Raw genomic sequence first — 18490 nt, forward strand, 5'->3', positions numbered from 1 at the left:
CACTGCCGAGGGAGCAGCGGGTGAGTCAGGAAAGGTCTGCTGTGCCATGTGGGTTGCTCCCTGCCTGGGGATCAAACTTGTGCTACAGAGGCTGCGGACAGCTTCAAAGTGCTGTGCTATCTTGCACCTTGAAATGTGTCTAAAGTCCACCTGTAAGTCTAGGTTTGGTGGGCAAAAGTCTTCAGAGAGGCAGCAGTGTGGGACATCTATCAACCATCAGCAGATGATTACTTGCTTTCTCATAGTCACAGAATGGCCACATCAGAGCTGTTTAATTTTCACCAGAATTCCTGACCAGAAAAATTACTATGGGGGTCCCATTGCCTTTCTCCCAGCCCTGCAATAAAGTTGTGGAAAGAAGGTTACTCACACTCAGGTCAGTGCTCACACAACCCACAGGGCAGCAATAGCGGATCATAACCAAGCCCCTCAAATAGCCCCCTATAGCTTTTTTAAATTCATGATACTTTATCGCAGTCCCAGTAACCAGTCTGCTACACAGGTCTGGTGAAACTGTTGCATTACATGCAAACATTCCCAGGACTCTAAAATAGAGGAGGTGATCTCAAAATTCCTTTAGATTTAACCCAGTAAAAAAAATCACTAGGTAATAACCAATTGGCAAAGAGAATTCCCACAGAGCAAGTAGACTTCTGGTATCCACTGGGAGCCTTACAAAACATCCACCTCACCTCAGAGGTCCAGCCTCCTTGCTCTGTATGTTCAGTCATTTCTGATCACATTTATTAAGTTATGGTTGTGTCTGTCTCAGATATTGTTGGTACTTTAGAACCCACTGATCCAAAATCACTGAAATGTGTACTCAATTTTTCTTCTGGTTAGTGCCAAAAAATGAGAGCCAACTACCCAGATAGTTGCACAAGCAAGATGCACTGCACATCTAGTTATCTCCAAAGGAGAATATTAAGGTGTGCAGGAATTAGTTGGGTACTTTACAGTAAATGTATTGTACATCATTTTAAAAGATTGTTTTAAAAAATAGCAACACTAGGGAGGTTATGCATGTGGATGATGACTAGGTTGGTGTCCTATTGTGGAGAAGCAGCAGGTGTGCCAGCAGCCAAAGTTTGTAGTGAATGAGAGGAAGAAACTTGAGATCAGGTGCAAAGATTACCAGGAAAGAAAATTAGAGTACAGAATTTAGTATCTAGATTCCCCTTGGGGTGCACTGTTCTAAAACGAGGAAACAATACCTATACTCCTTAGTTACCTTTACAGTTGGTCACAGTTCCCATAACTGTTATTATTTCCTTCTAGTCCTGGGGATATCTAGACTTACAAGTGAGGAGATGACCCCAACACTGTCCTGAAAGCCTACCTTGAGGTGGTAGCGAGAGCAGTGGCCATCTGGACAGCCATTCCAAATCAAATCAAATCACACTAAAATAGGGATAATCACATTTCATTCCAGGGCTGTCATAAGCATTCAATAGATTTCTTGACATCATAGGTGTTCAATACATTTTTCCTCCACCCGCCGCACCCCAGCATACCACAAATATATGCACCAAGATTTCTTCAAGGATATCAAGTCTAGAAAAAGAAAATCCAGGATCAGGAAAACAGGTATGCAACCGCTGCTGTATCAAGTGAGGTTGAAGAGAGACTCATTTCCCTGGCAAGGCCTGTACTGACTAGACAATAATAACAGGGATCTGGCTTTTCATAATTTGCTTGTCCTAAGCTGTTCTCCAGTGTGGTCCAGGGAGATCTCAAGACACTTTCAGGGATCCTCAGGGTCAGTTCTGTTTCCTATCAATGCCAAACCAGTGAGTTGACATTTTATTTTATTTTAAAGTTTTATTTATTTTTATACAAGAATTGGGGTACAGGCCAGAGATGGGGGGAGGTGAGAGGATTCACCAGAGACAGAGTGGGGAACAGAACAGGCAGACGGACTTAAGCACACTGCTGAGGGGAGCAGCGGGCGAGACAGGAAAGGTCTGTCCCGCCATGTGGGTCTCCCCCTGGCCAGCCGGGAATCGAACTCGTGCTGCGGACCGATTCATATGTTGCGTCTTTAACCCCTGCGCCACCAGGGAGACCCAGGTTGACATTTTAACTCTCATTCTCTCTCTCTTTTTTAAATATTTATTTATGCATACAAGAGCTGGGGTGTAGGCCAGCTCTCATTTTCTTACTGAATACTATTCAGAGGTTACAAAATGTACTATGACATAATCAACCAAAGGCTAATGAATGTGCACCTGACACCTTAGGCTTTAAAATGCCTGCTTCACAGCACTATTTACAATAGCTAAGCTCTGGAAACAGCCCAAATGCCCAAAAATAGATGACTGGATCAAGAAGATGTGGTACATATATACCATGGAATATTACTCAGCATTCAAAAAAGATAAACACATGCAATTTGCAGCAACATGGATGGCGCTGGAAGGGATCATGCTCAGCGAAATAAGCCAAAAGGAAAAAGAAAAATACCGGATGGTCTCACTCATAGCAGGAATCTAGAAAACTTAAATAAGGGACCAGGAAAATGAATAACTATAAGAAACTGAAAATCAAAATCAACAAAAAACTATGAACCAGAGACACTTTTGGGGGGGTGGGGGGCGGGAGGGGAGGGATTGGGGTTCAGAATGGGGGGATTGCAATTGTATGGGGAATATAAAAATAAAATTTATTATTTAAAAAAATAAAAAATAAATAAAATGCCTGCTTCAATACATCAATGTTCATGGCTACAACCCATACAGACAAAAGAATTTGGAGGCCTAAATTATAACTGTTAAGGGTGCTAAGTGCCAGGTTGAGCAATAAAAATACAGGACGCCACTTAAATTCAAATTTCACATAAATAACAAATATTGCATGGGATACTCTCATATTAAAGAGTTACTCGTTGCTTTTGTGAAATTCAGATTTAACTGGGTGCCCCGTAGTTCACCTGCCAACCGTAGGCGGGAAGCCGAAGCGCATACTCGGCGGCAGCCCCGGCGGCAGCCGGCCAGAGCGTCCCGCCTCCGAGGAATTCCGGGTGCGACACTTCCGGTCAGGCGGGCGGCTGCGCATTCGCGGAAACCTCCTCCGAGCCCAGGCGCGCCGTCGTCTCCAGGGCAGCCCCGCCCCGCCTCGCGCCCCGCGCCCCGCGCCCCGCCCGCCGGAACCGCCTTCCTGCCTTCTGGGGACCGGGGCCGCGGCCTGGTCCCGGCGTGGGCCGCTCGGCGCTCGCGCCGTTTTCCTGTCGCCGGGAGTGGCGGGCCGGCCAGCGGGCGGCCGGGACCGGCGGTAGCCATTCCTGTGTCGCTGCGCCCGCGGGGGCCGCCCGAACCGGCCACGATGCCACTGGGCCTGAAGCCCACCTGTAGCGTCTGCAAGACCACGTCGTCCTCTATGTGGAAGAAGGGCCCGCAGGGGGAGATCCTCTGCCACCACTGCACGGGCCGGGGCGGCGCGGGCGGCGGGGGCGCCGGCTCGGGGGCGGCCGGCGGGACGGGGGGCAGCAGCGGCGGCGGCGGCTTCGGCGCGGCGACCTTCGCCAGCACCTCGGCTGCCCCCCCGCAGAGCAACGGGGGCGGGGGCGGCAAGCAGGTGAGCTCCGCCGGCGGGGGCGCCGGGGCGCGAGGCGGGCGGGGCGCGCGGGCGGGCGGGGGGGCCGGGCTGGGCGGGCGGGCGGGGGCGGGCGGGGGCCGGGCTGGGCGGGCGGGCCGGGCTGGGCGGGCGGGGGCCGGGCTGGGCGGGCGGGGGCGGGCTGGGCGGGCGGGGCCGGGCTGGGCGGGCGGGGGCGGGGGCGTAGCTTCCCGGGCGGCCGCGCACCTGCTGGGCCGCGTCGTCTCCTCCGCTTCGCACCCACTCCCCTCCCGCCATGATTAGATCTTCATTGACTCGGCCTTTTCGAAGCACCTTTCGTTATTGTGAGAAATTGGAAGTGTGCAGAAGCAAGGAAATTAAAAACCCTTCAGACATTCCTCCATTGCAATATTTTGGGGAGCAACCAGGCAACCCGATATACACACGTTTACCCAGAGACGCAAACGGTCATGTTACTGGAACTTTTTCCTTGTTAATAAAGGATTTTTTTTTTTTTTTGGCCATTATGTTATTAAGATGATCGTGTCATTATTTTAAGTGACAGTGTAAATACCGTAGCAGGTGCCTTGCCTACGCTGTTCTCTGGCGTTGTCGAATTGAGTTAAGAATTCTTTGTGAGAAATGCAACAAATGAATAGCTCTTGCCTTGGCCTACATTTACTCCTACTCCTGCTCCCTGCCCTATTGTAAGTAGCACACACCTTTTTGGAGACTTGAGATGCTTGCCTGCCGGGCCCTCCGTGTTTTTAATTATTCCAGATCATGCAGTTACCCATAATAAAAGGAAAAGGTGCACTCTTAATTTTTAAATGTCTGTGTAAAGTGTATACTCGAAAGCTCATAAATGGTTGTATTAGATAGCAACCTTGCTACCCTTTTCATTTTTTTTTTTGTTCTGTAATTGTTTATGTAACAGAGTAAGCAGGAAATTCACAGGAGATCTGCTCGTCTCAGAAACACTAAATACAAATCTGCTCCAGCGGCTGAAAAGAAAGTTTCCACGAAAGGAAAAGGGAGAAGACATATTTTTAAATTAAAAAATGTAAGATGATTGTGGACAGTGTCTTTTACTATAATGGTGTTGTGTTTGTAGTGTGTCCTCCACGGCCTTCGTCTCCCATCGTTGAACTTTGAATCTCTCTTGGAAACCCTTCCAAACTCCTCAAGGGAAATGAGCTCTGTTTCAGGACGTTTACTGTTTACAAACATTACCCCTTCTCTTCTTTCAGTTTTTTTCCTCTCTAGAAAATATAAATATGAGTCTAAAAGAAACATAAACCTTGAACTCATTTTATTGTGTTGTCTAAGAAAGGACCAAGCAGGATTATGGTTCTTGGTATGACCAGGTACACTAGGAAAACTTTTTTAAAATTCTTTAAAAATCTATGTAAATAATACTGAAACTTGTTCATTTTCCTATTTATTTGCTACAACCCCAGAAAGTATACTTTACTGATTTATGATAATTTGATGAATATGAATAAAAAAATTTGTTAAAGCTTTATCTCTTCTGCTCTAAGAAAATAGATTTTTTGAAAGACTTGAAGGTGAAAGCACATTTTTATTGCAGTATAGTCTCATTTTTGTAAGCACAGTGGAACAGTGGTCACTCTAACAAACAATACTTTGTACACTACTTTTTAAAACCTCTGTATATTTGCTTTCAGAAAAAGAATGCTTCATTTACCAGTAAAGACAATTATAAAGTTGGGCATATCATTTATAAAACATAGAGTAGCACTTTGGTAATTTTGTGCCGAGTGTAGATTCTTTTTGAGAGCCCCTAATTTAAGATATTTTAAATTTTGTTTCCTTCATCTGAGGAATTTCTTGTTAAGTGAATGTTCAATAGATTATAGTTGAACCATGAAATCACAGGTTTTTCTTAAGTATAATAGAATGTGTTCGCTGCAATTATTTCATTTTCACTAGCAGCCCCTTTCACAATTAATCATTTTCACTAGCAGCCCCTTTCTTCAAGGATTTTATCAAGAAATATTTTGGAGAGGCCTGGTTTCTATATTGTGGCGTAAATATGTGTGTAACTGCTAGAAAAGGGATTTTAATGCTAGTTGACGGCAAATGAAGGAAGTTTCTTTTAGCTTTAGTTCAGTCTTACTATAAAATCAGTTTTGATGAATATTGTCATAGTTAAGTTCAGGTGGAGAATGTTTGCAAGGAGACACTATCTCATTTTGTTTTCACCTACACATTTCTTACTGTAGCCACTTCTGTCCTACTCAGGTGATTAGAGCCATTATATTGTTATAAATTTATTAATGTATAATAAAGCTTTGAGAGTGCTCATGTTAAATCTCAGTCACATAATCAGAAGCTAGTCCTTTGGTTCTCAGCAATTTTGAAGCTAATGATAGCAGAAACAGCAGTAGAAATATTCAGACTGCTTTGCCACACATGAAGAAAATAATTTATCTTTTTATCACATTTCTTGTCACCAAACAACAAAGTTAGTATTTCTCAAATTATAGAACTCTCATAATGACTGGGGAAGTGCCTATGCACACTGCATACGCATAAATCTCACTATGAATATGCTAATATCTTTTCTCTTGTTTTTTCACAGCCCATCAAAGCTCCTGAGTCAGTTTCCACTATAATCACTGCAGAGTCAATCTTCTACAAGGTAAACATCTGCAGAGTTACTGAAGGAAGATTTGGGCCTATTGTGTGTTCTACTAAAATGTTGGGTTAGTGTAATGGTCTCAGCTGCTCTGTAAGGTTTGATTTTTTGTTATTGTTCCCATCTAAGCCATTTTCCACCACTGTTGGCTGTTACAAAACATCACATCCAGAACTGAGGTGGGAGGGAGGTTGCCTATTGAAATATGCTATGAGGATCTTAAGAATTTTTAATGTAAGTTATGGGAATAATTCTTAAAGTGCTTATTTATGGCATGGAGCTAAAAAGGAAGCCACCCTAGCCATTGAGATGGATTGAAGGTTAAGAAAGGTGTGATTGGGACTAGGAGAGCATGTGGACTGTGATGTACTGGCTAGTGTAAGCACAGAGATTCTACAATGCCGTTAGGCAGAAGTGAGGGGAATAAGGGTATTAGTGGAGATTAGCACCTATTAGAAGTCTTTGGTGACAGAGTAAGTCTAAGATGTTTTGCTAGCAGAATGAGGTAGTTAGATTTGTTAGCCCATGCACATCTTGACACCCCAGTGAGAGAAGTGACATGGGATTATTTTTTAGCAAAACCTTAGGAAAGCAATTGAGATGAAGAAAAGACCTCTAAGCCCTGGCAGGCCTGGCCCAGGCATGAAGCCTGTGTTGTGTGTGTAGTGTGTCCTCCACAGCCTTCATCTCTCATCATTGAACTTTGAGTCCGCTCTTGGAAACCCTTCCAAACTCCACAAGAGAAGTGAGCTCTGTTGCAGGAGGTTTACTGTTTATAAACAATACCCCTTCTCTTCTTTCAGTTTTTTCAGACATAGGTCTGAACTGTCACCTAGGGGGCAGTACTATGTTAGTGCTTTATTTATACCTGACCTAAGTGGACCAAACACTGGAAACACAAGTGATTATTTGCCTTCAGTGTATCTTTCTTTTAGCCCAAAATCTGTATATTCTTAACTAGTTTATACATAGGCAAACCTCTCTCCTGTATTTCTGGCATTTCATACATTGTTGATAATGAAGTTTAGTATGTGTTTGCTATGTATAGACATTGCTGTAAACATTTCGCATACTTTACTTCATTCAATCTACTCCATGACTTGGGCACTGTTATCCTTATTGTATAGGTAAGAACATTGAGGCATAGAAGGGTTTATTAACTTTTCCAAGATCATATAACCAACAAGTCATGGATCAAAGCTGTCTGATGCCAGAGTCTAAGCCTAGAGTTCAGCTCCTGGCTCACTGCTTGGATGAGTGGCTACGGGGCTAAGACCAACCTGTCTAATATTTCTTCATCTGTCAAATAGGGATTGTAAATTGAAACTGCCTTGTAGGGGCAAGTGAGCTTATGTATGTTAAACACTTAGAAGATTAGGCACTCAATGAATAATAGAAATTATGATCATCACATTTTCAGTTTCATGCAATTACCTTCACGGAGTAAACTTGTTGGGCTAAAGATTTAGTGTACTAATTATTTTCAAGCATGTCTCAACAGAAAGATGTGAGGGATCTGCTATTAGAAGTATTAATACTTTGTTATTGGGGTTTATCACCCATGTTTATTAAACAATAAGAACAAAATGCAACAAAATGTTCAAGTAGTGATGCAGGTGCCCAGAGTGGGGTTTGTCACAGTAATGCCACTGCAGGCAGCTGGGGTGGGTGAGTTTAAAAGGTCATTGCCAGCTGCTGAACTAGAGCCCAGATCAAGCATTCAGGAGGAAGGTAAGTGGGAGCCACTGGATAGAATGGACACCCAAGGCCCAGAATAGTTTAGTGACCTGCTTGGAGTACTTCAGTCACAGAACAACTCTGTGAACTCAGGTCTGGTCATTTCTGAGCCTGCGTTCTTCATGTGTTAGACCCCCTTTCTGTTCTCCCAGTAGCACAGAAACCTCCCGGTGAGTGAAGGAAGGAATTCCTTACGTCAAGTGCCCCAGTTCTGTTTGGTGTTTTATTTATTTACTTATATATGTATATTGTATGTATATACATATGTAGATATACATTACACATAACAGCACATATTAATAGACATCTTGTGTCAGGCACTGGTTGCCATTGGAATCTTTTACTAAGACATTGTCTTTGGCTGGCAGTTCTGCTTTCATGCTATTATGTATTTTGGATTAATATTCATTCAGTATATATTCAAATGCCTATTATAAGCAAGCTCTTTTTTATATGTGAGAAAACATATAATCATTTACAATTTGAGAGTAGTGATCATACATTAGACAAAGCTCACCATTAATTCAAACTATTTTATGACAAATAACTTCAAACTTGGAGTAGAGGCTAAAAGAACCAGTTTATAATGGTTATGAACTAGTAAGTAGCAGATTATGGGGGGACAGGACTATACCCACCTGTAGTCGACCAGATGCTACAATCACCCTTAGACACATGGATAAAGGGTACAGCAGGAGAAATTCCTGTCACAGCTTAGTTTCTGGAAATAGAACTGAATGTTAGAAATACCAGTAATTGTTTTAGGGAAGAATATTAAAGTGAATTGAAGGGACAAGACAAGCCCAGTGAGACTGAGAAAAGGTACAGTAAATTGAGGATAAAGTTATCCCGAAGACTGATTATAATCAAAAGAGTTTCTGTCTTTTCTTTTGGCTTGAACTTACGGTGTCTGTTTTCTTCAGTGAATGATTAAGGAAGGAGGCGTGTAGAGTATATTCTCACCAGGTAAGCACTGCTTTTCAAGACAGTACAGAGGTAGAGAGCTAAGCTGGTATAGTTGCTTCAGCTGCAGTCTCTGCCTTATATAGCTATCAGCAAAACGCTTAACCTTTCTATAGAGTAATGGCCCCGGCCAAAAAAAAGCAGGGATAGTGTTGATACCTTTGTGCTATAAAATCAAAGTATCTTTGTAAACAAATGTTTTCTGCAGATGCAAGTTATCATGTGTGCATGTAATTTTTTTTATTCAAAAGTGAAACAGTTCTAGAATTGGCATCAATCATGTAAACATTGATACTTTAGACAATCTCAAATACCTCTTATTAACCACTTTCGAAAATGATTGTTCTCATGTGAGGAATTTTCAGTTCATACTCATTTTAATATGAAATGTCCTATTGACTTTAAATATAGAATTATCTTCTGCTTCTCCCAGGGAGTATATTACCAAATTGGAGATGTTGTTTCTGTGATTGATGAGCAAGATGGAAAACCCTACTATGCTCAGATCAGGGGATTTATCCAAGACCAGTATTGTGAGAAGAGTGCAGCGCTAACGTGGCTCATTCCCACTCTTTCTAGCCCCAGGGACCAATTTGATCCTGCATCCTACATCATAGGTGAGTTTGACAATTGGTGCAGGTTTTTGAACCCAGTTATTTCCCCATTATTATATATAAGAATGTATTAGTCTGCTCAGACTGCCATAAAATACCACAGACTGAAGGACTTACACAACAGGAATTTATTTTCTAATAGTTCTGGAGGCTGGAGTCTAAAATCAAGGTGTTGTTAGGTAGCTTCTGATGAATGTTCTCTTCCAGACTTGTAGATAGCCACCTTCTTAACATGTCCACTCCTGGAATCTGTTCTTATAAGAACATAATTAGGGCTACACTCTGGGGTCCCCTCTGGGGTCCCTAGGATAAGAAGCTTTCTTGTCCTTATCTACCAATAAATCTCTTGCTTTTTTTTTTAAGATTTATTTATTTATACAAGCGCTGGGGTATAGTCAGAAGCGCGGGAGGGTGAGAGAATTCACCAGAGCCAGAGTGGAGAGCAGAACAGGCAGACTGACAAAGTGCACTGCTAAGGGGAGCAGCGAGCTGCAGGAGAGGTCTGCGCGCCATGTGGGACCCTCACCCGGCGACCGGGGATCAAACCGGCGCTGCAGAGGCTGCGGGCAGCTTCACAACCCAGCGCTCAACCACTGCGCCACTGGGGAGGTCCATTCTCTAGCTTTTTTGTAAAAAAAAAAAAAACAAACAAAAATACCAAATCATGTTGGATTAGGTTCCCACCCTTATGACCTCATTTAACCAGATCTACCTCCCTAAAGTCCCTATGTCCAGTACTATCACATTGGTAGTTAGGGCTTCAACATATAAATTTGGGAGGGATATAAATCACTCCATAGTAAAGAAGCTTAAGTATCATCAAGTGCAAAAAATTAGAGAGCTTTGTAGAAAATACGAAGGACATTATAACGGGGTTGAGTGTGATTAGTTATTTTGAGTTCTGGCAATATGAACCTGCTACAAAGTGCTGTGAATAAGATTTTCCTGAGTAACCCAGGGTTTAACTTTATTAAAATTTATTCTTTAGGAACTAGGATAGTTAGGTTACTTATAAAAATCTATTCAATAATAATTTCTAAAAGAAGTATGGCAGTTATTTTAAAATCTTAAAAGTTCTCAATATGTGTCCATCTACATTTTACACATTTACTTTTTATAACTTGTCATTGTTGTTAATTTCAGTTGCAGCCACTGTACTCTCATTAATTTCAAGACTGACAAAAGAAGTAGGACAAATGGTTCTTGATGTAGGCTCATGAGAAGTTAGTGATGAATACCATTTTGAATGTTTTTGAAGTTTTTAATTTACTGTGAACTTTTAGCTCTTTCTGCAGTGGGCATGTTGTACTTTTGCATTCTGAAAAAAAGGAAACTTATACCACCATTTGTGGACACTGGTTCAGTGAGAGCATTTGTGGAGCAGGCATGAATGAGTGGGAAGACCCATTCTAGGATGTGTGGATTTGAGTTGCCACATTTCCGACCTGTGGAGCTAGATGCCAAATCGAAGTGTAACATTGCTGTAGGAGCCATACTTAACTATTTTCTTGTAAAGTGCTTTTGAATTAATAAAATACTAGCATAATTATATAATTAAAAGAAAACATTGTGAAAATTTCTTCAGCAGACCTCAGGGACAAATAATGTAACACTATTATTCTCACCTATATGACAAGTTTGATACATGACCAGTTTTGATCTTCTGCTTGTAAGTACATAGAAGCATGAACTGTCATTTACGTAATCTGTCAGACAGGTTTCTTCAGAGAGGCCATCGTTTCTGTGGCTCCTCTCTCAACTGTTCTTCCCAATCCTCTAGAGGAGGCAGCTTAGCAGAGAGGTTCAGAAAACAAACTCTGGAATTAAGACTTTCTGGACTCCTAGCCCAGCCACTAGCCTTATGATCTTGGAACTTGGGAAAGTTCCTTAGTTTGTCTTACTTCATTTTTCTAACATGTAAAATGAAAGTGGTATGCCTAGCTCAGAGGATTGGCGTGAGGATTTAAAGTATTGATATATGGAAAGTACTTAGATCAACATAGGCATGTGATAAACACAATATTAGGCTAACTATTTTTAGAATCCTATATTGACTTGATGTTTGGGGGAGAATGCTGTATTCATTAAGCAGTTAAAGTAGAAAAAAGGTGGAAAATAACTTCAGAATATACATGTTTCAAAGACTAATGTCGAATTACCACCAGAGTGGTTTTCCTAGTATTTAAGAATTATAACATTTTATAAAAATGAAATATATGTTCAAAAATGTGTTCAACTTTTTCATTGGTTGCCTTTCAGGACCAGAGGAAGATCTTCCAAGGAAGATGGAATACTTGGAATTTGTTTGTCATGCACCTTCTGAATATTTCAAGTCACGTTCATCACCATTTCCCACAGTCCCCACAAGACCAGAGAAGGGCTATATATGGACTCATGTTGGACCTACTCCTGCAATAACTATTAAGGAAACAGTTGCCAACCATCTATAGTTTGAAAAGTAAAGCTAGATTTCCAGTTACCTTGTTTTCTTACTGCTATAAGATATGCCACCTTTTACTAATGAAATTCTTAAATGGAAAAATGACTTAAAAGTTTTTTCTCTATTACCCAATTATCATTAGCCTTTAAACCATTAGTTTATTACTAGTCATTTAGAAAATTAAAAGGGATAAAAAAGAATTAAATGTACTTTGAAGTTAAACATTCTATGTATGTATTTTCCCAGGCAAAGACTGTGATTTCCAAGGAGACCATTAGGAACAGGTAGTATCTATTTTTCTCCATAATTTATTTCTAGAAACTCACGAATGAATTGTATTTTCACAATGAAGTTTTAATTAAGGTTTGGATTTCTTACCAAAGACTTAATCAAATAAAATGTAGCTATGGCCAACAATATCACAAAGTTATACAAGCTTTGTTTTCTCATTTAAAAAATGCCAATATACTGTTAGCTATTTTAACAACAGTATGAAAATGGGAAGAAGTAAGGATTGCACACACTCACCTCTTCTACCCTGATTTAACTAGCATTTTTCAGCCCTAGGAAAATTTGTCAGAATCTAGTTTAATTGTAATGATTTTGAGCTGTGACAATTTTTCTACACTGTTATAGTTTGTGGGTTGAAAAAAAGCAAATGTAGATAATTATGTACATAGTCATCTCTCTATTCAAAATAAATATAGTAAAATCAGTTGTAAATACCATTGTAAATAACTAAGAGCTAATATTCAAACTTTTGGATTAAAATGTATTTTCCATAGTGTATTTCCATTGAATTTATTTTGTTTAAACAAAAAGGATTTTCTATCCAAAAATATATAAATAGGAATCACCAGTATTGTAGTACTTGTAATTTTTTGTGAAAAATTAATCAATATGTAATTAATTTTGGAAAAGTCTAGAAAATGGCTGATTGACAAAATGAAAGTTTGGTGTAAGGTTTTTATTGAAATGAAGGGAAAATTTTTTTAGATCTAATGTTTTATTTATTTATTTTTTTACATCTTTGTTAATTTTGGGTAGTATTTGATTTCTACCCTCTGGTGTGGTCCCTGTAGTTATCCGACCACCATAGCACCATGATCTAACACTATAGTCCTTTTGTGCTTTCCTCCCCTGTTTTGACCCCTTCTCTCTTCCCTTCCTTTACTCTGTGCCTCAGGTCTATGGTCACCTTGCAAGTTTTGTCTTAAATGAAGAAAAATTTTAAACCAGTGTATATACTGACATTTGTTCATAAATTGGTAGATATTTGTGTAATATCTTTTTAAACAAAGATTAAATTTTCACCTTTCTCCTCAACAAACACCAGTGGTTACCATTGCTTACAGAATAGATTCATACCTTTTCTCCTGTTACCAAAAGCCTGCTCTGATATAGTTCTAGTATATATTCCCAGCCTTGTCTCCTTTTCACTCTGACTAATATTATTCTCCTGACAACTTCCTCATTTTCCTGGCTCAGAGATCTTGTTCATATTGTTCCCTCCAGTTTACCACAGACTGCCTTAAAACCTTCAAATTCTACCTCTGAGATCTTTCCAGATTAACATGACTCCCTAAAATCAATCTGTGTCTTAGTCTGTTGTTGTATAAGTATCTATTTCTACTGCCCAACCCCTATTCCATGGAGCACAGAGATGGTATGTTTTATTTACAAATCTTTGTAGTAACTCTCAGAGCACCTAAGCCAGGTCCTCACTTAATAAGAGGTGACCATGGGTCCAGATTGGATGCTATTAATTAAATTACCTGTTGCGGGCCTCCCCTGGTGGCACAGCGGGTTGAACTCAGCACTGTGAAGCTGTCTGCAGCCTCTGCCATGCAGGTTCTATCCCAGCCGACTGGCGAGATACCCACATAGCGCAGCAGACCTCTCTTGTCGCGCCCGCTGCTCCCCTCAGCAGTGTATTTTGGTTAGTCTGCCTGTTCTGTTCCCCGCTCTGTCTCTGGTGAATCCTCTCATCCCCCACACCTCTGGGCTGTACCCCAGTTCTTGTATGTATGAATAAATAAATCTTTTAAAATAAATAAATAAATTACCTGTTGATATTTCAGTTAATACTAGTTCCTACTAGTATTAAAGTATTATGAACTGTCAACTTGAGTAGAATTTCAAATTGTAATGTTCTAGATTAGTATTAGATTGTTTTAAATATTGTTTTAACAGGATGTAAAAATGGACTCTCAATAGTTCTCTTACACATATAAATCTTACATAAATAAGTACTGAAAAAAATATCCCAAAAAGTTCATGTTCTTAGCTGTGAAGGACTGCTCTAGGAGTGTTTGTTTTGCATCAAGAAGTTTGAATTATGATTCTATTTTTAGCCATAAGTAGGTGAAATCATGAGAACAATGGAATAAAAATTACATCTATATTTTTACATGCATGTGTGTTTATATACACATAGGTACATAATTACATTACACATACTCAGAATGAGATTCTGTCATGGTTTAGAGAAGGGAATGGCATTTTTGTGGATTTTATTTTGCCAACCTGGGAATGGTTTAGGAATGTGTACCGATTGTATAAACCATACCTTTTGTAGGAATTTGTTCCTCTTACACCCAAGAAATATAAGCCAAGATGTCAGCTTCATGAAGGAACAAGAGGGAACCTGAAGCCAACTAGAGCGGAATGTTTAAATAAGTTAATGTGCATTTGTGTGCATTTTTCCATTTTTCTTCCTTTCCGGTATTTTTTTTTTTTTTTTTGGAGGTCTTCTGCAATGAGCATATATACATGCAAACACACGCACTTGTTTGCAGACTGCCCAAGTGGTGGTATGGGACTACCAGTTTTGTTTTTTTTTCCATCTTTAAAGATTTATTTATTTATTTATACAAGCACTGGGTACAGTCAGAAGCATGGGAGGGTGAGAGAATTCACCAGAGCCAGAGCTGGGAGCAGAGCAGGCAGAAGGACCGGGGTACACTGCTGAGGGGAGCAGCAGGCAGCAGGAGAGGTCTGCACGCCATGTGGGACCCTCCTCTGGTGGCCGGGGAGCGGCCGGGGATCGAACCGGCGCTGCAGAGGCCGCGGGCAGCTTCGCAACCCAGTGCTCAACCGCTGCGCCACTGGGGAGGCCCGACTACCAATTTTTAATCCACACATATAGAGAACATTTTACATATGATAGTTTTTTTTTTTTAATTTATTATTATTAAAATTCTTCTTTATTAAAGAAGCAAGCAAAATAAATGAACTAGACTTTGGGCTTTTTCTTTTTTTTCACTACTCCTGCCCCAGATGAACTGGACATTTGAATCTATATATCAAAGATAAATGCAAAACCCAATTAATTAAAACCAAAAATTTACAGAAGTGATCATCAAGCCAAGAGTTACAAAGAGCAGTTTTTAAAGCCTTGCAAGGGATATACATACATGACATACAAAGAAATAAAGTCAGTGATTTAGTTAATTTCCTATATTCATATAGTGATTCTAGGAAAGATCTCAAGCATGACCTCTTTTGGCTTATCAACTCCTGGACCCAGTCCCTGGACTCTGATGAAGAACACCATGTTCTGCAGGGCACTTAAATCACTCAAACTGGAGGAAATGGCAAGGCTGAGACACTGGTACAGATTCGAAGCTTGTCCCTTACTCTCCTTTACTCTGAGTCCAAATTGCCTGTCTGACTGGTTTTAGAGATTGGTGTTAGAGACTGTCCCACAATTGTAAAGTAGAATCTCTGTCATAGAGCCTTTATTCTCTATCACTTCTAGTGCTTCTGATTCTCTGATCAGAGCCTGGCTGATACAGTTACTGAGACACTGAAGGATAAAGGTAAGGAACTGCTGTTTTTCATTATAAACTATTTAGAATCATATGACATTTTTAAGAAAAAAAAACTTTTTGATAAATTTTTTAAATTGAAAAATCCTAATGAAGGAGATCACATAAGGAGAAATCAAAAGATTGAATTATAAAAAAAATTCATTTCTATTTGTTAAAAAATATGTATGCAAATTTAAAAACCAAACAACAAAAAAGGAGAAATAGCTCACTCATGTAACTGCTGACAGAAATGGCAGCTCCTTACTATGCTGGCCTCCCCATAGCTTTGCTGAGAGCAAATGAAAAAAACCAGATCAAATGATCCATGCGCAAGTACCCATAATAGCCACCAGCTTTTTATAATCTGAAAGTGACATACCATCAGTTCTACTCTATGCTGTTGGTCACACAGACCATCTCTGATTCAGTGTGGGGAGGACCACGCAAACATGGGAGTGTGGTTAGCGAACATCTGAGAGGCAGAGAGGACACCATCTCCAGCTGGTATAAATGTAAACATCACTTTTTGGAAAGGTGCTTTGTATCGATAATCTTTAGTTACTGTTATGCCAAATACAAATATAAATAAGCGAAACACAAAAGGACAAATGCTGTATAATTCCACCTAGAATAGACAAATTAATGGATACAGGTTACCAGCACTGAGGGTTAGAGTAGGGGTGGGCAATGTTATGGGTATGGAATTTCTGTGTGGGATGATGAAAAAGCTCTAGAAATGAGTTGTAGCAATGCAACATTTGAATGTACCTGTGCCACTGAATTGTATGCTTTAAAATGGTTAAAATGATAAATTTATGTATGTTTTACCACATTAAAAAAATAATAGGTAGAAGATAAAGTCAACAGAATTTAATGACCAGTTGGAAGAAGAGAATGAGGAAGAAGGAAGAAGACATGTTATTTTTCAGGGGGGGAAAAAAAGCCATCTGTAGCTTTCCAGGTTGAGGTAATTAGTAAGTTGTATCTGTTTTGCCTTATTTTGTTTTATCAGAATCAATTTACTTTATTGTATTACTATTAAGTTTCAATAGTAAAGGATTGCCTTTCGTTTGCTTTATTTTCTGTGATCATTCATACTAAACTCTCCCATAAAATTAAAACTCTCCCCTGATTATATCCAGTCATATAAACTGTTCTATCAACTTCATCTTCTTAGAAACATCCCCATATCTAGGGAATTACCTTTTCCTCTCTCATAGATTCCCAATTTCGTGAATCTCATGTTTTTCTCCCTTCTTGGGTTATCACTTCATTTTGGTGGTGTTCATCATCCAGTAAGTTTTACATAAAAGAACCATGGGAAGTAAATTGCCATATGAAAATTTCATAATTCCAACTTCACAAAAATAGAAACACAGGCCACAGGAATAGAATAAAAAGTCTAGAAATAATTTCACACAAATAATGAACAGTTTATCTTTGATTAAAAAAAGCGTGACCTTACACTAGAGAAAAGAAAGCCCCTTCAACAAATGGTGTTGGGACATTTGGACAGCATCAATGTAGGGTAAGGTAAAAACTATCAGGCTTTTTTGCCCTCCTGCCATTAGGATAGATGACGGAACCCTGCGGTCCTGACTGCATGCCTGATGGCGGGCACCTGGAGTAGGGTGTGGGCAAATGTAGATGGGATTGATTCACCTGGGCTAAGACTGGGCTTTTAAGGGCGGCATCACCGGGACACCAGCAGAAGCCAAGAGAGCAGAAGGAGAAGCAGGAGAGCAGAGAAGCAGAGAGAATGCAAGAGAACGCTGGAGAGCCCCGAAAAAGTGAAGACTTGCTGGGGGCCAGGAGGCTGGTAGGCACCCCTACCTGCCATGTACCCGGTAAATCCCAATAAAAGCCTGCAAAAGCCACTGAGGGCTCCAGGACTCTCTAGGACTCCTTCTTTACTCAGTCTGCATAGGATCATAGAAAACCTGCTCAGTGCCTCTTCCTGCCTTATAATCATGAAAAAAAAAAAAGGCATTAATTACTTAACTACATATACAAAATTAAATCAAAATGGATTAAAGACTTTAATGGAAAACCTAAAACCATAAAATACATAAAAGAAAAGGCATATACTCCTTGACATCTGCCATAGAAATTTACTTGGGGAGTTAACTAATGGCAAAGAGCGAAAAAGCAAAACTAAAGACCTTTTGTACCATGAAAATAACTGCCACAAAAACAAAAAGACAACCTATGAACTGGGAGACTATATTTTCATATCATACATATGACGGGTCAATTTCCAACATATATAAAGAACTCATACAACTCAACAACGAAGAAATAAGCCAATCAAAAAATGGGCAAAAGACCTAAATAGATACTCATCCAAGGAAGACATTCAGATGGCCTACAGGCACAAGAAAAAAATTTTAACATCACTTATTAGGGAAATGCAAATCAAAACCACAATGAGATATTAACTCATCCTTGTGAGAATGGCCTGTATCAAAAAGACTGGAAACAACTAATGGTGAGTATATGAAAGTAAAAGAAACACTGATCTACTGTTTGGAAAATGATTTTGCACAGCCTCTATGAAAAACAGTATGGAGGTTCCTCAAAGAAACTAAAATATCCTATGACCCAGCAATACCACTGCTAGGTGTTTACCCAAAGAATATGAAAACACTAAATAAGCAAAAGGATTATACACTCCTATGTTCATAGCAGCATTATTTACCATAGCAAAGAC

The 18490-nt window shown here is 40.0% G+C and overlaps 1 protein-coding gene across 2 annotated transcripts; it reads left to right on the forward strand.

Moving 5' to 3' along the window:
• Positions 1-3252: 3252 nt before the first annotated feature.
• GATAD1 (GATA zinc finger domain containing 1) lies at positions 3253-16868 on the forward strand. 2 transcript variants are annotated; one of them, XR_008550689.1, is made up of 7 exons: positions 3254-3573; positions 4490-4615; positions 6158-6217; positions 9348-9531; positions 11788-12252; positions 15729-15789; positions 16628-16868. XR_008550689.1 is itself a non-coding variant. In XM_037507827.2 (6 exons), exons 1-5 carry the CDS (start codon positions 3322-3324, stop codon positions 11976-11978), a joined length of 813 nt encoding a protein of 270 aa, XP_037363724.1. In that variant the 5' UTR covers positions 3253-3321; the 3' UTR covers positions 11979-11986; positions 12215-15721. The 2 variants fall into 2 exon arrangements, 1 of the variants encoding a protein (XP_037363724.1); XM_037507827.2 differs by lacking the exons at positions 15729-15789; positions 16628-16868 and having other exon boundaries at positions 3253-3573; positions 11788-11986; positions 12215-15721.
• The last annotated feature ends 1622 nt before the right edge of the window (positions 16869-18490 follow it).

Source organism: Talpa occidentalis, unplaced genomic scaffold (genome assembly GCF_014898055.3).
Source record: "Talpa occidentalis isolate TD23 unplaced genomic scaffold, MPIMG_talOcc4v2.1, whole genome shotgun sequence".
NCBI lineage: Eukaryota > Metazoa > Chordata > Mammalia > Eulipotyphla > Talpidae > Talpa > Talpa occidentalis.

Bases quoted from the DNA above. Each gene is read 5' to 3' on its own strand.
- GATAD1 (XM_037507827.2), top strand. From the start codon at position 3,322: ATGCCACTGGGCCTGAAGCCCACCTGTAGCGTCTGCAAGACCACGTCG. The intron at 4,616-6,157 runs GTAAGATGATTG...GTTTTTTCACAG, and splicing joins ATATTTTTAAATTAAAAAAT to CCCATCAAAGCTCCTGAGTC. The intron at 9,532-11,787 runs GTGAGTTTGACA...GTTGCCTTTCAG, and splicing joins TCCTGCATCCTACATCATAG to GACCAGAGGAAGATCTTCCA.